Source organism: Schistocerca americana, chromosome 6 (assembly GCF_021461395.2).
Source record: "Schistocerca americana isolate TAMUIC-IGC-003095 chromosome 6, iqSchAmer2.1, whole genome shotgun sequence".
Taxonomy (NCBI): domain Eukaryota; kingdom Metazoa; phylum Arthropoda; class Insecta; order Orthoptera; family Acrididae; genus Schistocerca; species Schistocerca americana.
In genome coordinates, this window is record NC_060124.1 from 434,672,722 (window position 1) to 434,695,100 (window position 22,379).

Consider the following 22,379-nt stretch of genomic DNA (forward strand, 5'->3'; position numbering starts at 1 on the left):
AAGTTGAGGGATTTGGGGAATGATGGTGAGGCCAGGTTTGATGTTAAGATACTCTGGAAAGTTAACAGGGGGTGTTTTGGGGGCGGTGGGGGCAGAACATGGTTAAATGGAGGAGGGAACTGCGTTAGGCAAGGTTCAATATTGGTCTTTGGTTGATTCTGATTGGTAGGGTTGGTGGCGGAAAAGTGTTTCCACTGTAGGGACCAGGAGAAGGAGAGAAGGTCTTTAACAAGTCCTGCATGATTGAATTTAGGAGTGGGGCAAAAGGTGATGCCTTTGGAAAGGACTGATATTTCTGTGGGGCTAAGGCTTCCGGAAGAAAGGTTTATGACTATGTTGTGGGTCTGTTTAGGTTCTGGATTCTGTGTGGCGGAGGGAGGGAGTTTTGGAGAGTGGGGTATGTGTAGTAGGTCTGCAAGACAGGGTTAGTCCGCTATGAGGGGGCATGGGAGGGGTTGAGGTGGTGGACAGTAGCACTCCAAGGTGGGAGTAGATAGTGAGCAAGATGGAAAGCTTTTTGAGGTGGCGTCATGCATGTTGCTCATGTTCTTGCAGGGCAGGAGTTTCAATGTGTATTATGGGTTCCAGGAATTTTGGACTGCTAGCAGGAGAATCTTGCGGATGGAGAGAAGGTACTGCAAGGAGGTTTGAGCTTGGTTGATATGGTTTTGCAGGAATATGTTGGTAGGGGCTAAGGATTGGCAGAATTTGAATTGTGGAAGGAGGGGTGGCAGCTTTTTTTTTTGCAAAAATACACCCCAATACGTGTGAAAATATACGTAAGGGATGAAATGGATGCAAAAGGGGGAAACAAGATTGAATCTGAGGGAGTCGACAATAGCGAAATGCAAAAAGTTGCTAAAATTGGCAAGAAGTCACACAGATAAAAGTAAAGAATAAGTGATAAAAAATATATATTACTGTGGTTAGCAGGTCTGTGGGTGGATAACTGTGAAGAAGGGGGATGGCAGATGTGACAGGATGGTGGGATTAGTAGGTGCAAACTGGTATAGAACGGAGAAAGTGTCGGGGGTGGGGAGGGGTTCATAGGATGAGATACAATATTGTGTTGCACCGGAAAGTTGCGGGAGTAAACACGTAAAAGTACGTGAATTGATGCAAGAGAGTGATCAGTTTAAAAGTATAGGATTAATTATATTGGTGGGAGTAATGTAGCACATATTATGCTGCACCAACAATCAGAATGGTCTTGTAGGTGTCTGTTGTGTGCGGCTGTGACGGGTGATACAGTGTGACTCATAAGCAGAGTGAGCAGTGCTGTTTGCAAGGTGACAAGAAAAACATAGGAAAGAAGAGAAAGAGGATGAGCATTGAGTATAGTGATGCAAATGAAAATAATAACAAAGGAGAACAGCACTTGGTTACGATCGAAGAAAAGCTGTCACGCAAAGTCAAACAACGGAAATCCCAGGATGAAATGTAACAATATTGTGAGAAGGAAAGTTGCTACTCACCATATAGAGAATATACTAAGTCGCAGACAGGCACAACAACAAGATTTTCACACTTAAAGCTTTCAGCCAATGGCCTTTGTCAACAACAACAACAACAACAACACCACACACACACACACACACACACACACACACACACACACACACACACACACACACACGCACAAGCAACTTACACACATGACTGCAGCCTCAGGCAACTGAAACCACACTGCGAGCAGCAGGATCAGTGCATGATGGGAGTGGCGACTCAATCAAAGACCAATACTGAACATTGCCTAACTCATTTCTCTCCTCCATCCAATGGTGATTCACCCCCACCACTCCCAAACTACCCCCTGTTAACTTTCCAGAGTTTCTTAACATCAAACCTTGCCTCACCATCATTCCCCAAATTCCTCAACATGCAGACTAACCTTACATCTGCAAAAAGAACTGCAGTCCACCATCTAAAAACTGATCCCGACATTATAATCTGGTGGAAGGACTCCATCAGCTGTCACATACTTCCACCTACAAACCTTGCCACAGCGACCCCATTCCAGTAATCCACCAGGATCTCCAGTCACTACTCAAATCCTTAGGCCCAACCCAGAACCTCTCCCTGGAGTCCATATCTCTACTCACCCCTACCACTCCCCGCACTCCTGCCTTCTACATGTTTCCTAAAGTCCATAAACCTAACCACCTAGGACACCCCATTGTAGCTGGTTACTGTGCCCACACTGAGAGAATCTCTGCTCCCGTAGACCAACACCTTCAACATATTATGCGGAACCTACCCTCCTATATAAAAGATACCAACCATTACCTCCACCGACTCTCCATAGTTCCTGTCCCTTTACCACACAGTGCCCTGCTCGTCACTATTGATGCCACATCCCTGTACACTAACATTCCTAATGACTATGGCCTTAATGCTATTAAACACTACCTTTCCCAGCATCCAACAGATTCCAAACCAACAACCTCCTTCCTAGTTGCCATGACCAACTATAAACTCACCCACAATTACTTCTCCTTTGAAAGCATTACCAACAAGCAAATCTGGGGTATGGCTCTGAACACCCGCATGGCACCATCCTATGCCAACCTATTCATGGGCCATCTAGAGGCATCCTTCCTAAACACACAGAATCCTAAACCCCTCACCTGTGTCCAATTCACTGATGACATCTTTGCTATCTGGATCGAAGGGAAGGACACCCTATCCACATTCCTCCAGAACATCAACAACTTCTCCCTCATTTTCTTCACCAGGTCCTACTCCACCCAACAACCCATCTTCCTAGATGTTCACCTCCACCTCGTAGATGGCTACATCAGTACCTCCGTCCATGTTAACCCTACTAACCACCAGCAATACCTCCACTTCGACAGCTGCCACCCATTCCATACCAAGAAGTCCCTTCCGTACAGTCTAGCCACTTGTTGTCATTGCATCTGCAGTGATGAGCAGTCCCTCTTGAAATATACCAAGGATCGCAATGAAGTCTTCATTAACCATAATTATCCTCCCAACATTGTACAAAAACAAATCTCCCATGCCTCATCTTTCCAGTCTCCCACCACCTCCCAAGCCCCACCATCCAGCCTCAGAGGAGCATTCCCCTCATAACTCAGTACAACCCAGGACTGGAGCAACTGAATTACATTCTCCTCTCGTCATGCCCTGAAATGAAAAACGTCCTGCCCACTATCCTTCCCACCCCTCCCACAGTGGTATTCCACCATCCACAAAAACCTACTCAATATACTCATCCACCCTTACACAATCCCTGCCCCCAGTCCTTTACCTCTTGGCTCATACCCCTGTAATAGACCTAGATGCAAGACCTGTTCCATATATCCTCCCGACACCACCAATTCCAGTCCGGTCACTAACATCACCTATCCCACCAAAGGAAGGGCTAGCTGTGAAACCTGTCATGTGGTCTACAAGCTAAGCTGCAACAACTGTGCTGGATTCTATGTAGGCATGAAAACCTGTTGTGACTCGCCGATTATTCAAAGTGCCGCCGCGCAATTACGCACGTCCTCTACGTGCGGCGCTGTCTGCCAGCCATGCAGCAGCTGCGCCACCTAAGCGGCCAGCCGAGCAGCGGCCGCCAGACTGAGACTCAGTGTTTAATCGAATGCCGACTTGTACACAGGTCAACTTACTCTGTGACTTATATGTGTTGTTGTGTCGTTCCTAAATATATGTGTTAAACTTGAAGTTCTAACAATTGGCTCCTCGTAATTGACGCCTACTCTAACTTTCCTTTCATTGTCCGTTGCACGTCACCTACCACCGCGGCCACCACCAGTGCTCTCCCCCGCATTTTTTTTTTGGAAGGCCTCCCCTCTACTCTTGTTACTGATAATGGTCCGCAATTTGCCTCTTCCAACTTTGCGGATTTTTGTGCTCGTCATGGCGTTACGCATGTCACGGCCCCACCATTCCATCCACAATCCAACGGGGAGGCTGAACGGCTGGTCCGCACATTTAAGGCTCAGATGCGGAAACTTCTGACTTCTTCTGCTGCTGATGATGCGCTTCTCCAGTTCCTGGCGTCTTACCGTTTCACACCCATGGGCGATCACAGCCCGGCTGAGCTCTTACATGGCTGACAGCCCCGCACGTTACTTCATCTTCTGCGGCCTCCCACCTCACGGCCGCGGGTGCCTTCACTTGGCCGGTTCACCGCCGACGACCTCGTCTGGGTACGGGGATATGGCAGGCGGCCAAAATGGAGCCCGGGCCGCATCTTACGACACCGTGGCAGACGCCTGTATGAAATCCAGACGGACACGGGTGTTGCAGTGCGTCATTCGGACCAGCTTCGGCCTCGGGTGCCAGCAACGCCTGTTCCGAATGCCGCCACACCACCTTTGGCTCTACCTGATGCTCGGGATCTTGGCATCTCTCAATACTCACAACACAGCCCTCTCACCGTCATCGCGATGCCAGCACCAGACCGAACGCCACCAGGAGACGTGCCCATGCAGGAACCGGAGGATCATCCTCTGTCAGAGTACACCTCCTCGCCTCCTCCTCCAACAGACGCCAATACATCGCCCACGTCTCCTGTCATCTCGACCCGTTATCATCGGGGACACTTCCGTCCGTACGGGAAGCCTCCTCCTCGAGACTTTACGGCGAGTCAAATAGCGCCTATGGATGTTAGCCATCTCCAGGACACCTCCATCACGACCAGTGCAACAATTTCAAAGGGGGGAAAAGTGTTGTGACTCGCCGATTATTCAAAGTGCCGCCGCGCAATTATGCACGTCCTCTACATGCGACGCTGTCTGCCAGCCATGCAGCAGCTGCGCCACCTAAGCGGCCAGCCGAGCAGCGGCCCCCAGACAGACTCAGTGTTTAATCGAATGCCGACTTGTACACAGGCCAACTTACTCTGTGACTTATATGTGTTGTTGTGTCGTTCCTAAATATATGTGTTAAACTTGAAGTTCTAACACAACCAATAATCTGTCTGTCCGCATGAATGGCCCCCGACAGACTGTGGCCAGGAAACATGTGGACCACCCTGTCACTGAACAAACTGCCAAATATGTTATCCTTCATTTCAATGATTGCTTCACAGCCTGTGCCATATGGATCCTTCCCACCAACAACAGCTTTTCTGAATTGTGCAGGGGGGAACTTTCCTTGCAAACATCCTATGTCCCGTAACCCTCCAGGCCTCACCCTTCGTTAGTCACTGTCCTCACCCATCCAGCCCCTTCCCTGCTCCCATTCCAGCACTACACAGCCGTCATTCGACCACCACACCCAGTCTTTTTTTCTATTTTTTTAAATTTATTTATTTCTCTCTATGTGTCTCCTTTTCCACTACTTCTACCGCCCCCCCCCCCTCCCTCCCACTCCCCTGCCAGCTGTCCAACCTGCAGCATTTCACTGTCCACCATCCCCACCATACTATCCATTCCCCTTCCTGCCCCAGTCTCCTCCTTCCCCCACCCAGTTGCCACTCACATCACGCACTGGTGCTGCTGCTCGCAGTGTGGTTTCAGTTGCCTGAGGCTGCAGTCGTGTGTGTGAGTTGCATTTGTGTGTGTGTGTGTGTGTGTGTGTGTGTGTGTGTGTGTGTGTGTGTGTGTGTATTGTTGACAAAGGCCATTGGTCGAAAGCTTTAAGTGTAAAAATCTTTTTGCTGTGCTTAGGTGTGACTCAGCATCTTCACTAAATGGTGAGTGGTAACTTTCCTTCTCATAATATTGTTACATTCCATCCTCGATATTCCTAAGGCTTTATTCATTCCTATTTGCACCCCAAATTTAACATAATTGTTTCTGATGTTTATCTGCCCAGGACCTCTTTAACTTCACAGTTATTTGTGAGAGAGATACTGACCAAAATATCAATTCCCAACCAGTTTTTATTTGATTCTACATCTACAGGCACCCGATTTTGTAGAATCATTGTTTTTTCTTTTGGACAATTTCAAAAATATTAGTTCACAACAATTGCATTTTACATTCTGTTTATTGAAATTGTAAATATTCAACAGAATTTTGTAACACTAATACAGGGTAACAGAACTGATGCATCTTATATAGTGAAATCACAAAACATGAAATACACAGTAGAACAAATGTGCAATCCTAAAGCATCGACTGCACACTGACCAGCACAGTGCCGCGAAACAGCATCAAGAAGGCACTAACCCACGTGCCAATAGAAACTGCGGGCAGCACCACACCTCCAGAAAGACAAGAGTTCAGTGCCCCTTGTCAAAGCTGATTTAACCAGCCACCGATCACTAGTTGGCCCAGTTTGGTTGCAAACTTTGAGAGCATCAGTACTGAGAAATAGGGAGATGTTAGTTAGCCTGCATTCTGAGAGTAGTAATAGACTGTAAATGTAATAATTTAATTGCATGTACGAGGCAGAAGATGCATAGCAATCAAGTTAATTATTGTTCCTTCCTTTGATAGAAATATAGTTTTCTTTTAGTTGGAAAGTGTTTTGTACAGATGGTTTTGGATTCCTGCCACAAGCCATCACAACTTTACTCCTTCCTTGTTTGTGTCAGTGCTGGCTCCAACACAACAAGAATTAATTTCCTTTAATATGGTACGAATAGGATATAGGATCCTGGTATATTAGAGAGAGAATTTCTGCCACCACTGTTTTTAAAATAAGAGTTTGGGATAGACATAAAATATTATTATTGCTCCTCTAAGCAGCAGAGTTGTTTTCCTCATGAAGAGAAGAGCATTTTTCAGTGATGCAGCATGCTGTGCAGAAATGGAATAATAATATACTCAAAAAATAAGAAAAACTCACAGAGGTCCTAATATGATCTTTTTCTTCTCCCCCACCTCCTCTTTTTTTCTGTTCTGCTGTGAATAAATAGGCCTAATTCTCCAGTGCTATATGGCATATCAAGTTGGAAATATTCCGTATGTTATGACTGCCACTGTTGTTGATTAATAATTTTTTCCCCATAAATTATGCTAATCATCATACTGTTAGGTGTTTTGTAAGTATGTGACACACACCTAAATATCTGAACAACAGTGCTTTTCCTTCACCCCTTTCTTCCCATTCAGCCATTCTGTCAGAAGAAGGAGCAGCTGACTCCAAAAGCTTACATGGCCAAAATCGGATATTTTTTGCCAAATTTTGTGTATTTTTTGTCAAATTTGGTGTCTTTTTTTTGCCAGAGTCAGTGTTAGTTTTGACAAAGTTGGTGACTTATTTTGGCAAATGTGGTGACTTATTTTGCCAAATATGGTGACTTATTTTGCCACGTACAATGACGTCTTGCCAAAGTGGGTGATTTTTTTGCAGAATTGAATGACTTTTTTGTCAAAATTTGATAATTTCAGAGCTATTTTCACAGTCATGTCGAAGTTCATTATGCAGGAAAAGAACTGTTAGTTTAAGGTACACACAAATCTCACTCTTGAGGAGATTAGAAGTCAAAGTCAAGTTTTAACATTCAATAATTATCATTTAGAAATATTAATTGACTGCCATAACCAGATTTATAGCATTTTTACAGGATAAAATTACAAAATTTCTGATATCTTATAAAAATCACTCACTTTTGCATTATTTTGCTAAAAATAGCTTATTTAGCATTATTTTTTGCATTATCGTTTTTGTGAAAATTTCCTATTCTTTATTATAGCTCACCACAATAACAAAATTTTATCTAGCCAGTTTTAAAATTACTGTATAATTTCTGAAAAAAAATATTTGTTCATATTCTAGTTTTTAAATAGTCAGGCATCACTCATAGTCGGTCTATGCCCTGTCCTGCTCAAGCTAATAAGTGTGTAGCACATAAGCTACCAATATTTGCTCACACTACAGCTATGCATAGTTTGTTTGTGGAAATGTATGTACCTGCACTTGTGAAAAATCAATAATATGCATGTCCAAAAATTTCCAATTGATTTCTGTAAGTCAAATTAATAGATATTTCCACTGAACTATGTCATGGTTGGCAGGGGGTTCGATCTATCCTTGTCACGCAAATGAGTTATTCTTCAGAGTTATGACTTTAATTAATTAGTGAACTAAGATAGATATTTTAGTGCACTTTACTCTGAAACATTACTAGAAGACAGTACACAATGTGAACCATGACATTTTATGTAAATATGGACAGTGTTTTGTGCCCCACCTGATTACTTCGTTTAGTGACCAGTTAGAACTATCATTAATTATTGGACAGTGCTTTGTTAATGTGTGTTTTTATAACTTTGCAGTTTGTATGAGTAATTCTGCCACTGTACTTCCAGTTATTCATGAGTGATAACCTGAGTACAATCTAGTTTGTGGTATCGCACACATTTTTTCTTGGGCAAACAACAAGTATTTCAACTTCAATGCAACAAACAAAAATACTACCAAGAAGGTGTCAGAGACTAAAGAAAATCAAATTAGTGCTTCACAACTACTGAATACATCAGCTGTGCAGCAGATTTAATTTGAAAATGGACCATTGCTATCTTTGGCAAATACACACCTTAGTTTGGATATAGCGTTTAATTACAATAAATCTGCTCTCATTCCTACTCCATTATTTGAATACTGTTTATATGTACTGAGAATTACACAGTAAACAGTAAAGAATAGCTGTTACCATCTATTTATATATTTTTCTAATAATTAACAGATAATAGCTCAGCAAATGACTGGCTAGCTGTAATACAATGAAACTTGTATAATACTCAGCATTCTGGTTTAAATCTGGACAACATTCTACCAAGATGTGATGGCTGACAGAATATTAGGTCGATTATAAATTACATACCTTTTACTGAGGCTTATTTCTGGATTGTGGCTCCTGGTAAGGTAAAGTAGTAGTCATGGGTGGTATTACCAGATCATCCATGTTTGGAAGAACAAATTTTTTCTGTAAAATACCAAGCAGGATGAATACATACGTATAGAAGAATTTAGTATTAAAATTATATAAATATCTCAGGGAAAGCGACAACTACAATGAATGAACTGCAATTAAATCATACACTATCAGTACAGAGGCAATAAAGTAAACCAAATAAAACTGCTTGAGAGTAGAAATACAATGAGCAATAGGAAAATGAATTATGTATTAACAGTTTTATCTGTCTCAGTTTTATGTTTACCTCTCCATTGCTTCCTCAATCTCGTGTGTTTCTTTAGACAATAACTGTGTAGCTTACAGCTAATGTATTATACTTTCCAGGTGTTTCCATTATTCTGTTGCCTTTCTTATCACTTTAATTCAAGATCAAAAGATATTACTAGATTCGCTTTCTTGAATATTGCACTAGATGAGCAAGACAATGGGCCATTCGACATGCTTCCTAGTGTGGTTGAAGACTGTGGGGCACCCATTGTGCCACACTTTGCACATGTGCAGTTGTTTCTTCATGATGGTGTGAACACTTCCGATGCTCAATCCGACAATGGCGGCTATGGCTTTCACTGTCACTCGGCAGTCCTGGCTAATGAGTGCATCCACCAGCTGGACGATGTCATCGGTAATGCAGTGTGGTGCTCCAGACTGTGCATCATTGGTTAACGACTCCCGTCCTTCACTGAAGCACTTGTGCCATGCCTTGACCTTGCAAGGGATATGCAGTGTTCGCTGTACACTTGTGACATTCGTCGATGAATGTCCATTCCTCCTACTCCTTCCACTGTCAGAAAACAAACACCTCTTTGCTCTTCTTGTGACGCGTCCATGTCACTGTTTGCAATGCGACTGGTAGTGTTGGACAATTGAAGCATGCTGCTGCTAGCTCTGTATAGTCATGTAATGTGCACAGGGTGTATACATGGACAACGAAAAAAATTCCTGGATTTTTCCCGGATTTCCCGGTTGAAAATACACTTTCTCCCAGATGAAAGTACACTTTTCCCATGTTACGTGACAGTACACTTTTCCTCGGCACTGTAAAACTTATCAATCTTTTGAATGTTTATGGTTTTACACGCCGCCGTAGAATTTCCCGGCACTTTAACACGTTTTGGAAAGATCTTTGATGTGCGCCAACATGTACGCTGCATATTTTCGTGTTATGAAGGTATAAATTCGAATTCCACCAAACGCCGCATGTTACTTTCCAAAGCACTGAAATCGATATTGTGTCACACTTTTGTAAGCCAGTCACAGCTCATGTCACGTGATATAGCCGGCTGACGACAGTATTGGATACGTGATGTAATCAGCCAATAGCAATATCACTCTTAAGTAGTGTGAACACACAAATAAGAAAAGTTAATGGCTTAAATTAATATACACAGTGTTGCTACAACAAAAACAAAGCTTTCACATATAATCGTGGTCACAAAGATTAATAAGCTGCAAGAGAAGCTAAGCTTCCACATATAATGTTAATCTTTTTTGCGCATGTTACACTTTAAGATATATCACACAAATGTGCCAGTAAAATTTTTAATAACGACATAAATGTCTGATCTTCTGGGCTCAAAATTCTTCTAGATGGTCGTCCTCAAAGAGTTGCTTTTTAATTGAGAGTCAAACGCTCTGTGATTTAAGAAATTCATCATACATTCGCACATATACTTCATCTTGTGTAAAAGGAAATTTACTTTGAAAGTAATGCTTTTCAAGTCACCATCAGCAATATTTTCCCGTGACCTGTTAGAAACTGATTCGTTTCAGCAGTTGCCAGAAAGTGCCAGATAACAGGTGCCACTGCTCTTGCGCAGCTATGACGACGCAGGAAGCCCGTATGTTCATACGTGTAAAACATTAAAAGATCTTGCACTGTGTCACAAAAGAAACAAGACATCAGAGGATACTTCAAGAGCATTGGAATTTCGTGAACCATACTAAAATGCATAATTTGGCTTAAAGTGCACATTCTTATGTCCAGATTGGGATGTAAATTTTCTTGAGTACCAGTGTTGTATAATCTTATGTTTGGTTCTTTATTATGGCATAATGCCATGTGAGCTAAAAGATGGAAAACATGCACTTGAAATGCAGCGAACAGTTGAAACTAGCCAACAGTGTGAAATTATTCATTTCAAATAAATTGACTGCCTCAGTGCAAAAGATTAATGAAAGACAAATCTCTTTAGCAAAGCAACAAAAATAACTTATTTGTTCTGCTAGGCAATTAATGCTTGACTGTCAGAAAGGTGGAAATAAAACCTGAAACTAATAACATATTTTAGCCATCCCTAATCATGCGAACGTATTTTAATTCATTTGATAGCTCCTGGCCACAGAAGTCCATTTTGTTTTCATTTGATGTGAGAGAAATAAATGAAGAGGAAACAGCAAAATCACTAAATGTAAACACGGAGACTAACCACCTCCCCACTAAAACTCAGGCTGCTCTGTGGTTCAGCCCCAGATCTCCAATATTTCCAAACAGGGGCAATATTAGATAGTGGTGCTCAGCCACACATCCGTAGCCACACGTGGGAGAAGGTACCACTCATATGCGACTCAACTGCGCATGCACATGAGCCCGCCCGCAACTGCTCAAACAAATCTAATGTTAACAGCTGTCATGTCACGCTCATCGGAGGCAATTTGTTGTTATGAAGCATTGCATAGTCTTCCTAAAGCCTTTGACACACTTTGCTGTTGGCAGACACTTGTATGAGCACTGTGTTTTGTTGTTGTATATGGCGCGTTTTATTTTCGTTTTTTTCACTCTTGTTCATGCTTTGTTGCTGCAGTATTATCCTGCAGAAGCGGGATACAGTAATATCCTTTGTTGTATTGATTCTTACCAGTCAAAATCACAAAAATTTAACTGAAAAAATTCCTATGTTTTTCCCGGATCTCTCGGTTGTCCCGGGTAGTATACACCCTGCTGCATGCGTGCCCTCTAGCGATGAGCTGTGAACTTTCACGCTCTGGTGGGAACCACAACTCGTTACACACACCATGATATTATCCTCCTGTCACTGGTTTGCGCATTCCAGACTCCAGCTAGTTTCTTTTTGGATAGCCCTTATACAAGGAGGAGGTTATAGTGAACAGTTTTTCTTGAATTCCTGCAGGACTGTGACACTGATATGGACTCCGTAACCGGCATTAGATATTATACACAAATCAACTCGTATGGGTAGCACCTGTTCCACCTGCTGGGACTGCAATAAGTGCTTTGTATAGGGAGAGCCAGTCTAGTTAAACATCCATACACTATGCTGATCATATCAGACTGCTGATATTTATAAAGATTTATAGTTCACATCACAATTGCCTACTGATAACAGTCCTGGTTGTATATTCAGTTCTTTCATAAGATAAATATCGGACACACTACGCTAATTCACGCCAGTCTTGGCTTTATCAAATTTTATTTGAAAGTTTGAGATAGGCACTAGATTATACCTCAGCTGCAAAGTTCTGTGTGGTTCACCATGCATAGCATTTTGGTGTACCTGCAGGAATACTACAGGTTGGAAATGAGGACTATACTCTGTGAGAATTATGAATGAATGATTTCTTGATGTGCGATAACAGCAATTAAAGCTGGAAGAAGAACAGCAGCAGCAGCAGCTGCAGCAAGTTCAACTGCAGTTATCCCACTAACAGAAACAGAAGGAGCAACATAGCAACAAATACTCTTACTCCAGCAGCAACAGAAGCAATTCGCGGTGTTATTGCAACAAACTGTTCAGCCATAGGATCAGCAGCATCTCCTCCACAGTCATCGTTCTGAAGAGTATAATGAGGCTTGGTAACTTACTATTTTCTTGCTTACTGTAAGTTCAGCAAGGTTTTTGATCCTCCATCTAAGCATATCTCTGCTGCCATGATGTCATCAGCATACAAAGTGGTCCACAAACTACTGACCCAGTGATATTGCAGTCAACGATATTTTTCATTTGTTGACCCAATATTATGGTTGGCAAACTGACATTGTGACAGCTCAATGCACTTAACCAATTTGCTACAAAGGTAGGCCAGTGTTATACATCATGGATTGCCATCCTCCAGAGTCTCATATCCAGACCTGTTCATCAGAATTGATGTAGTTTCCTTTGCTCAAAACAGCGTAGTTTGGTCTGAGCCTCTAACATCTTCGAACCCAACCTTCTATGATATTATTCACAGCATGCAATCATTTAAAGTAGCAACATTGGTGTTGTAGGCATTCAAAAGCAACATAGAAATAACAAAAATTAGCAGTTAGCACTGGGTGCTTCTGTCATCAGATGATTGCAATGAACCATTCTCTCTTCCCAACAAACAATAACGCAACAAGAACTTAGTATACGGAATCACATAGTTTGCACAACACTAGCAAGTATTAGAGATCAGAAAGGAAGTCTCTTACTCTCTTTAAATGAGACAGAGGGTCCTATGATATCATCTCTAAACTCTGTTTCCGCCGATGGCAATTTAACTGAAAACTCATCACTTGAATCTGTTGGTGGGTACAAGAGGACTACACCAGCATAGAAAAGAGAGCAAGTACATGAGGTATGGCAGTATTGCCAAAACATAACAAATTGTTGGACATTGCGATTGATTATTACTTACCAACACACTTGACTGATCAGCTAGCATTGAATGTTGTTCTGTTTATACATCCTATTATACGTACACATGTGCTCTGTGTGTGTGTGTGTGTGTGTGTGTGTGTGTGTGTGTGTGTGTGTGTGTCGTGTCAATAAATAAATAAATAAATATGTGTATACACAGTGTACGCAGTAATTGTTTGTGATGTACCACAGCCATACAGCAGGAATCGGGACGAAAAATTTTATGCAGGAGACTTGTGGCCTATCAAATCGGCAAAGTACATCAAATTGGCATATAAAAGCAAGCAAAGCTACAGCGCATGAATGTCATGCAAGATTTTCATATTCCCTCACTCTCTACATACAAGCTGTTATTCACAGAGAAAAAAAATGAATAGGATGTTCTTTGTACTAAATTTAATGTAATGCTATTGTGTACTGGGTTATGTTACCATTAGAAGCTGAGGTTTTTAAATTATTCAAAAAAAGCACACAAAACACCTTCAAATGTGGCTCCACCCCACCCTCATTCGTTGCCGGTCAGGATTTTAAGTGTGTCATCCAATGCACTCCGTCCTACCATAGCACAAAAATATGTGACTACACAAATTACTTCCCATATTCAACATTTTTTTGTCTTTATTGACAGGGCTTAGCCATCGGCTTAGTCGACTATTTTGCTAACATTATTAATATAAATGTGCCTGCTATGGAAATGAAAGTAAATGACTTTCATAAACGTTACACAAAAACTAATTATGCTGACAATTTGATCCAAACTTAACCCTCACAAGCACAGTAATTTCTTATTCAGAAGGACAGACAGACAAAATGATTCAGTTGTTGATTTTACGCAGTTTAAAGTCACACAATCCTTAGGCAAAATTTACACAAATATCAATATAATAATCTGTAAGTGCACTCTAAGATGGTTGCATAATAAGCACAGTCACTGAAGACCATAAGAGGACAACTATGGTAAATAATTCATGTTGTCACAAATTTTTGTATAGTGCTAGGAGGGAATGCCACGAACAACGTACTAAAAACTGTGATTAGCAAGGGGTGAGGGAGAATATGGTGGAAGTGGTGGTGCTTTTTAAGGTCACTTACACATTTTATTCAAGAATTTGAAAACTACAGCTTCTATTGAAAACAATCCCAGTACAAAATTAATCTACAATAAGTTTCCTACAAAAAAGAGCCTTTTCATTTTTTCTCTCAGACTAATATACTAGTTTGCGCATACACAGCAAGAGAATATGAAATTCTCACATGATGCATGTGTGTTTTAGTTCAGGTGGAATTGTAGGCCAATTAGAGGAACTTTCCTGAGTTGATACATGACAAATACCCTGTATAAAATTGTTTGTACACACTACCAACCTTATGAAATTACAGCACATATAAATATTCACTGATTATGAGATTACATTCAGTGTTATTTGCGATCTTTTGTACCACTGAAGTTAAATTTTCTGTCATTGCATTTAAAAGTTAAGAGAAGCTTTTCGTTTATCGTAAATAACCACACACAAATTATCCTTCATGACAGCAGAGCTCGTGAAGGATTCCACAGTTACCATTGTGGCAGTAAATGATTAAAATCTCAGTGACAAATCTTCAATGTGTCATCTTTTGGATTGACTCAAACAATGTAACTTCAGCTATTACATACATGGACTGTTACTCTACATTTTATCCTGTATTTAACAGCAGAAAATGTCAAGTTCCAATCAAACCCAATCCCACATTGAAAAACTCACTGGACATTATAATTATGCAAGTTGGAAGTTCTCAGTGCAAGTGTACTTAGAATATAATGACCCCAGGGACTTTGTGTGCAGCATTAACACTAATCCAAAAAACGAAGTCAAGGCAAGATTGAAGCTCATTACATTATTTGATTCAATAACCTATTTGCACATACATATCCACAGCTAAGGAGGTCTGCAAGAAACTGGAGCAAGTTTATTACCACTATTCCGGAATCATCTAAAAGTATTAAGGATTAAGTGGACAAAATCACATCAACCACTCACAAATTAAGAAATACTAAATTTTATGTCAATGATGAAGGGCTTGGAAACATTAATCCTCGCTGGTTCAGCTGTAATATATGAACCAAAAATAATGGGAACTGACAGTTCGGTTATAAAAATCTGTGCTGACCTCATAAAAACAAATCTTTACAAGAAGTACATGACCCAAAGAATTCAGCATTATTCATAGGATAAAGACATGTTCAAGGATAACACACACACACACACACACACACACACACACACACACACACAAGCAAAACATAGTGAAAGGCAATATTAAATCTGAAAAAGAAACTTTCATCGCAAGTTCTGCAGCTTTTTCACATTCGATGAATCCAGATATTTGGTACATTGACTCAAGCATCTCGATACAAGACAAATCAATACAACTGGATCTATGATGTATGAAGCCAACCAATACCCATCCTAGCTGTTGCCAGCAAGACACTGCTTACTGTAGGAAGTCTGGGAAATGTCAATTTGATCCTATCCAGGGAAGTCTACCTTGTTGCAGTGCTGACCATATGGATGGCAAGGCTTGTGTGTCCATGTGAAGCTGAGGGCTATGCCAGCTGTAGCACAGTTATTTGCAGGGTTGCCGATGCTGGACAGAGTTCAGTTGATAAACCAGATGAAGTGTGACCCATCTCCCCCATATCCATTCCCATAGCCTTTCCCAATACAAAGTGTATGTGATCTGAGCCAAAGGGGGCATCGCGCATGGGAAGATGTGTCGTGAGTGGAGCCCCATGTTTACTGGCTGACCTCCCTGTGTAATTAGCCTTGCACTGCATGGGGCTCTATGGTGTCAACCTAAAATAACCCAAATTCTCGTGGGACCATAATAGAGAACACAGAAAATCAAACAAAAACCAAGGGACTTGATGATACCTCAATCATCCATGGACCAGAGGGTTGGAACTGATGAATGCTGTTTCTGGAACTGGATCAGGAGACAGACCAGTCCAAGACATGGAAATCATCACTGAGAAATTGGACTATGTCAAGGTCAAAACCCTGGCTGGGGCTCAGAGTAGAAAACTATTCAAATGACAAAATGAAAAGGAAAGCAAAGAATGGCTTTCTAAACATAAATGGAGGTAACTGAAGGGTCTTGAACCTAAGACCTCAAAATGAAAAAAAAATAAATAAATAAAAAATAATTAAAAAAACCCTGTCTTAGGCACAAATATCTACTATCAGTGTGTGCGTGGAGGACAATCAACATTGTTGCTACAAGGATCATGGTCTCTACATTCATTCAGATGGCCAAGCAGCCCTGAAATCTGTGTCAGCCACTGCTATGAGATCAAAGAACACTGCAGAACATCATAAAGCCCTTGTGAGACTAGAGGACAGCAACAGGGAAAACTTGCTGTGGGTCCCCTAGTCACTCAGAAATTAGTGGCAATGAACAAGCTGCTAGGCTGGCCACAATACCGGGTGATCAAAAAGTCAGAACAAATCATGGATGGACAATGTAGATAGAGAGGTACAAATTGACACACATGCTTGGAATAATATGGGGTTTATTAGAACCAAAAAAATACAAAAGTTAAAAAAAGTCCGACAGATGGTGCCTCATCTGATCAGAATAACAATAATTAGTATAACAAAGTAAGACAAAGCAAAGATGATGTTCTCTACAGGAAATGCTCAATATGTCCACCATCATTCCTCAACATTAGCTGTAGTTGAGGAACAATGTTGTGAACAGCACTGTAAAGCATATCCGGAGTTATGGTGAGGCATTGGTGTCGGATGTTGTCTTTCAGCATCCCTAGAGAGGTCGGTCGATCACGATACACTTACGACTTCAGATAAACCCAAAGCCAATAATCGCACGGACTGAGGCCTGGGGACGTGGGAGGCCAAGACTGACGAAAGTGGCGGCTGAGCACACGATCATCACCAAATGAAACGCGCAAGAGATCTTTCATGCATCTAACGATATGGTGTGGAGCGCCATCCTGCATAAACATCGTACATTCCAGCAGGTGTTTATCAGCCAGGCTGGGGATGATGTGAGTCTGCTAAAATATCGGCGTACCTCTCACCCGTCACGGTAGCAGTTACAAAACCAGAATCATTTCATCAAAGAAAAAAGGTCCGATAACGGTAGATGTGGTAAATCCAACCCATACCGTGACTTTCTCGTCGTGCAATGGAGTTTCCACGACAGTTCTAGGATTTTTGGTAGCCCAAATTCTGCAGTTGTGGGCATTGACAGACCCTCGGAGCATGAAATGAGCTTTGTCGGTCCACAACACGTTACTCAACTAATCGTCATCTTCCGCCATCTTTTGAAACGCCCACACCGCAAATGCCCTCCACTTCACTAAATTTCCAGGTAACAGTTCATGATGTCGGCGGATTTTGGACAGATAGCATTGGAGGGTACGCTTCAGTGACAACCAAACAGTAGTGTATGGAATGCCGATGCAACGTGCGACTGCACGAGTGCTGACTTCGCTGTGCATAGACGAACCCGCTATGGTCTCCATTTCTTCCTGAACTGTCTCAGCAGCATTATGCCTTGTGCTTGGTCGGCCACTACGGGGTCTATCGTCTACACAACCCATGGCTTCAAACTTCGAAATCATGTTTTGCTGTCCAGCGCCGTCTGTCGGGCATGTGAACTTCCCCCCCCCCCCCCCCCTCCCCCCCCCCAGTCAATGCCAATTTGATACTGAGTGGTGATAAAAACATAAGAACTCAGGTAACAGATGTATTATGTGTACCAAAACTTGCTGCTAACCTTTTGTCAATTAGTGCTGTGGTCAGAACCAGATAACTAACAAATTTCAGGCATGATGGTTGTGATATAGGAGGAAACATTTGTATGTTCAGTGTAGTAACACTGTTCACGTTTACGTCGCACTTCACTTAGCGTAGACCGGGACTGTGTCCTAGGCATGCCTGATGTTAACAGACTGGGCACGGCCCGTGCTGCCGGAGTTGTTGTTGTTGTTGTTATGCCGGAAGAGGTCGCGTCTGAATTCTCGCGTGCCCTCTGGTGGATGGGACTCTACTTGCGGCAACTACCGTCCGTGACGCGCCGTGCCAATGTGCGCCTCCCGCGATCTTTCTGGTGGCTACTACACTCCTCCTCCTTCGGGGGGTGAAGCCACTGTGATCCACTGCGTCGGAAGGTGGAGCGTCGGGCAGGAGCGATGACCTCCACATCCATTGGATGGCCGGAGTCGAGGGGATCTGCCAACCCTTGAGCCGGAACCTTTGAATACGGCTGGAAGTGACCCACACGAAGAGGCCCCCGTCGTCCCACAACCGGAGCCTGGGACAGAACGGGCGACAAGCTGTCGAACCCCGGATTCTGTTCCACCCCGGGAGGGGCAAGACCCAGTGGCGGGGACGAAGGGGAAGCGACGACCACAGGTGAACCAACCTCCTGAGAAACCGGGCGTGCTAGGGGGGCCGGCTCTCGCTGGGGCATCTCGAACGATGGCGATGCCGGTGCTGGAGCTACTGGAGGCTGCCAAGGCTGAGAACCATCGCAATGCGGCAGAGGCACAGTGGGGAGAGGAGGCAACGTCCCCTGTGAGACCAACACAGGTGCCGGCAATGGGGAAGCCGGTGTCCGAGAGGGCGGAGGGTGGGTGCCCGAACGTGGACGTAGCCGATTTTGGTGACGATGTACCACCCGGTCCCCCGCCTGCAAGGTATAGAGCCGGCGGCCACTGCGGCGCAGGACCACCGCTGGTATCCAACGTGGATTGCGACCAAACCCACGGGCCCAGACCGACATACCCAGTGGAAAGCCAGGTACTCCGTTTTGTGAAGACTGGCGAGGACCAGGCCGGAGAAGGTGCAGCAGAGTCCTAGGTTGACGCCCATGGAGGAGCTCTGCGGGGCTGCATTCTCCCATTGGTGTGGTCCGGTATGCCGTCAAGAAAAACGTCAATGCTTCCTCCGCAGGAAATTCGTGCACATACTTTTTCAACTGCGTCTTAAATGTGCGCACCATGCGCTCGGCTTCCCCATTCGACTGTGGATGGAAGGGGGGAGAGCAAACGTGCCGAATACCGAAGCGCCTACAAAAATCCTGGAAGGTCTACGAAATAAACCGGGGTCTATTGTCCGAGACCAGGGTGATTGGCAGACCTTCCACAGAAAAGATTTTTGCTAGTGCCTGGATTGCAACGTCTGAAGTGGTTGAGGAGCAGCGAACCACATATGGGAATCGGGAATAAGCATCAATGACAATGAGCCAAAAACCGTTGTGAAACGGGCCCGCAAAATCGATGTGAACACGTTCCCATGCTTGGGTTGCCGGCGGCCATGAAAAGAACGCTGCTCTGGGAGATGCTTGTTGGCTCGCACACTGGGAACAGGCGGCCACCAAGTGCTCAATTTCTCTGTCAATACCGGGCCAGTACACATGTCTGTGAGCCAAGGTTTTAGTACGGGAAACACCCCAGTGCCCCGCATATAATAACGTGAGGACCTCCCGTCGTAAACTTGCAGGAACAACCACGCGAGGAGCTGTATCCTCGGTAGCCAGAAGGAGAACGCCGTCCTAGACCGAGAGGCGGTCCCGTAGAAGAAAACAATTATGAAGAGGGTCGGAGGCCCGGCCCGGAGGGCGGGATGACCGCCCCTGCTGAATGAGGCGAACTACTTGCCGGAGAACCGGGTCAGCTGCCGTTTCCCTGACGACTCGAGAACTAGTGATCGGGAAGCCATCAACCGCTTGGCGGGATGCCACATCCAAATGAAAACACATAATCTCCTCTCGATCGAACGTAGGATCCGGGCCCACCGGAAGACGGGAAAGAGCGTCGGCATTGGCATGCTGTCCTGTAGGGCGAAAATGAATGTCATAATGGTACTTAGAGAGGAACAAGGCCCAGCGCTGTAGTCTGTGGGCCGCCCTATCCAGAATCTGAGAGGCGGGGTCAAATAACGATATTAACGTCTTATGGTCAGTGATTAACTGAAACTTCGTGCCATACAAGAAAGGGTGAAACTTGGTAACAGCGTAGACAATGGCCAAAGCCTCTTTTTCCACCTGTGAGTAATGGGCCTGCGCGGGACTAAGCGTTTTAGATGCAAACGCCAGTGGTTGCTCGGAACCATCTGCGTTGCGATGGGCCAGGACCGCCCCCACCCCATACTGCGAAGCATCAGTAGCCAGGACCAATGGCTTATGGGGATCAAAAGTAGCCAAACAAGGGGCTGACGTGAGGAGGCCCTTCAACGAGGTGAACGCTCGCTCGCATGCAGGCGACCAATCAAAAGGAACACCCTTGTGCAGAAGGCAGTACAGGGGTGGGCTATAGTGGAAGCCCTGGGAATGAACCAGTGGTAATAGGCTATCTTGCCTAAAAAACCTTGTAACTCTTTCAGCGAAGCGGGCCGAGGAAGGTTGACGATACCTTGGACCAAACTTCCTAGTGGCTGGATACCGTGCCGAGAGATGGTGTAGCCCACATACTCAATGGACGGTCGGAAGAAGTTTGACATATGCAGGTTGCAACGCTAGACCACAGACCTGAATTTGAGAAAGAGGGTGCGAAGGTTGTGCATGTGTTCCTTTGTGCTACGGCCTGTGACAATTATGTCATCCAGGTAATGAATACAATGAGGAATTGTTGACGTGACATGCTCAAGATAATGCTGGAATATCGCCGGGGCACTGGATATTCCAAAGGCCAACCACTGGTATTGGTAAAGGCCAAACGGGGTGTTGACGACCGCCAACTGTTTGGAGTCCCCATCAAGTGGTATCTGATGGTAAGCCTCCGACAGATCGATTTTCGAAAAATATTGGCCTCCCGCCACGGAGGAGAACAATTCATCAGCACAGGGCAAAGGATAGGTGTCCACCACCAATTGGGAATTAATGGTGGCCTTGAAATCGCCACAAAGACGTAATTTTCCCGAGGGCTTCCTTACAATAACGAGGGGCGAAGCCCACTCGCTGGAAGAAATGGGAAGAACGACCCCTAGGGCTGTCAGCCGGTCTAGCTCTTCCTTTACCTGAGGGCAGAGAGCCAAGGGGATCTGCCTCGCGCGGAGAAAACGCGGGCGAGCAGACGCCTTCAACATTAAGTGAGCTTCAAAATCTGAAACACGCCCCAGGCCCTCCTCAAAAATATCTGGAAAGTCGGAGATCAAAGATTACAATGATTGATATGGAACGTCTTCGGAGACCAACTGTATGGTGTCAGCGATAGAAAAACCGAAAGCTTGAAAGGCATCCAGGCCAAAAAGGTTAGCTGAGCTTGCATAACTGACAACAATAAAAGTAATAGGCCGAGTGACTGATTTGTAAGTCACGTCGGTAGTGAATTGACCCAGTAGGGGAATGAACTGTTCACCATAACCGCGTAGACACTGGTAAACTGGCGCCAACGGGGGCGATCCAAGGTCGGAATAAGTTTGTGCATTCAACAACAAAACTGCCGCGCCCGTATCTATTTGCAGTTGTAGCCGGCGCGACCGAGCTGACACCTCGATAAAGAGTTTGCGTGCCGATGCGTCGGGAGCCTGGCCCGATGAAACTTCCTGAATGTCAACGTCCATGTCCTCTGTACCTGCTTCCTTCGATTCGTTTGAGGCTGAGCGGCAAACTTTAGCAATGTGACCTTTGCGACATTTGCGACAAACGGCCCAACGCTGGGGGCACTCTGACCAATCGTGATGTATATAGCACGACGCACAGGACGGCAACAGGGGCCGGCGGCCGGAATTCTGTTTACGCGCCGTGCGGGAGCGGCCGTAACGGCCGGATTGTACCGCTCGCACGTCGTCCACCCCTGACACAGTGGACGCAGCCGTGCCGCCCTGAACCTCCGCGATGTCGCACCACGCTTCCAGCTGTTGACCTGCTGCGTGAGAGACTTCATACGATTGAGCAATGGACAGGAC

The 22,379-nt window shown here is 44.2% G+C and overlaps 1 protein-coding gene across 4 annotated transcripts in view; it reads right to left on the reverse strand.

Moving 5' to 3' along the window:
* Positions 1–22,379, reverse strand: part of LOC124619424 (testis-expressed protein 2) — a 323,669-nt gene that overhangs the window by 14,378 nt on the left and 286,912 nt on the right. For all 4 annotated transcript variants that reach the window (XM_047145793.1, XM_047145794.1, XM_047145797.1 and 1 more), the window contains exon 15: positions 8,753–8,854. In XM_047145793.1, the coding sequence (XP_047001749.1) occupies positions 8,756–8,854 (99 nt within the window). In that variant the 3' untranslated portion in view covers positions 8,753–8,755. The remainder of the gene's footprint in view (positions 1–8,752; positions 8,855–22,379) is intronic.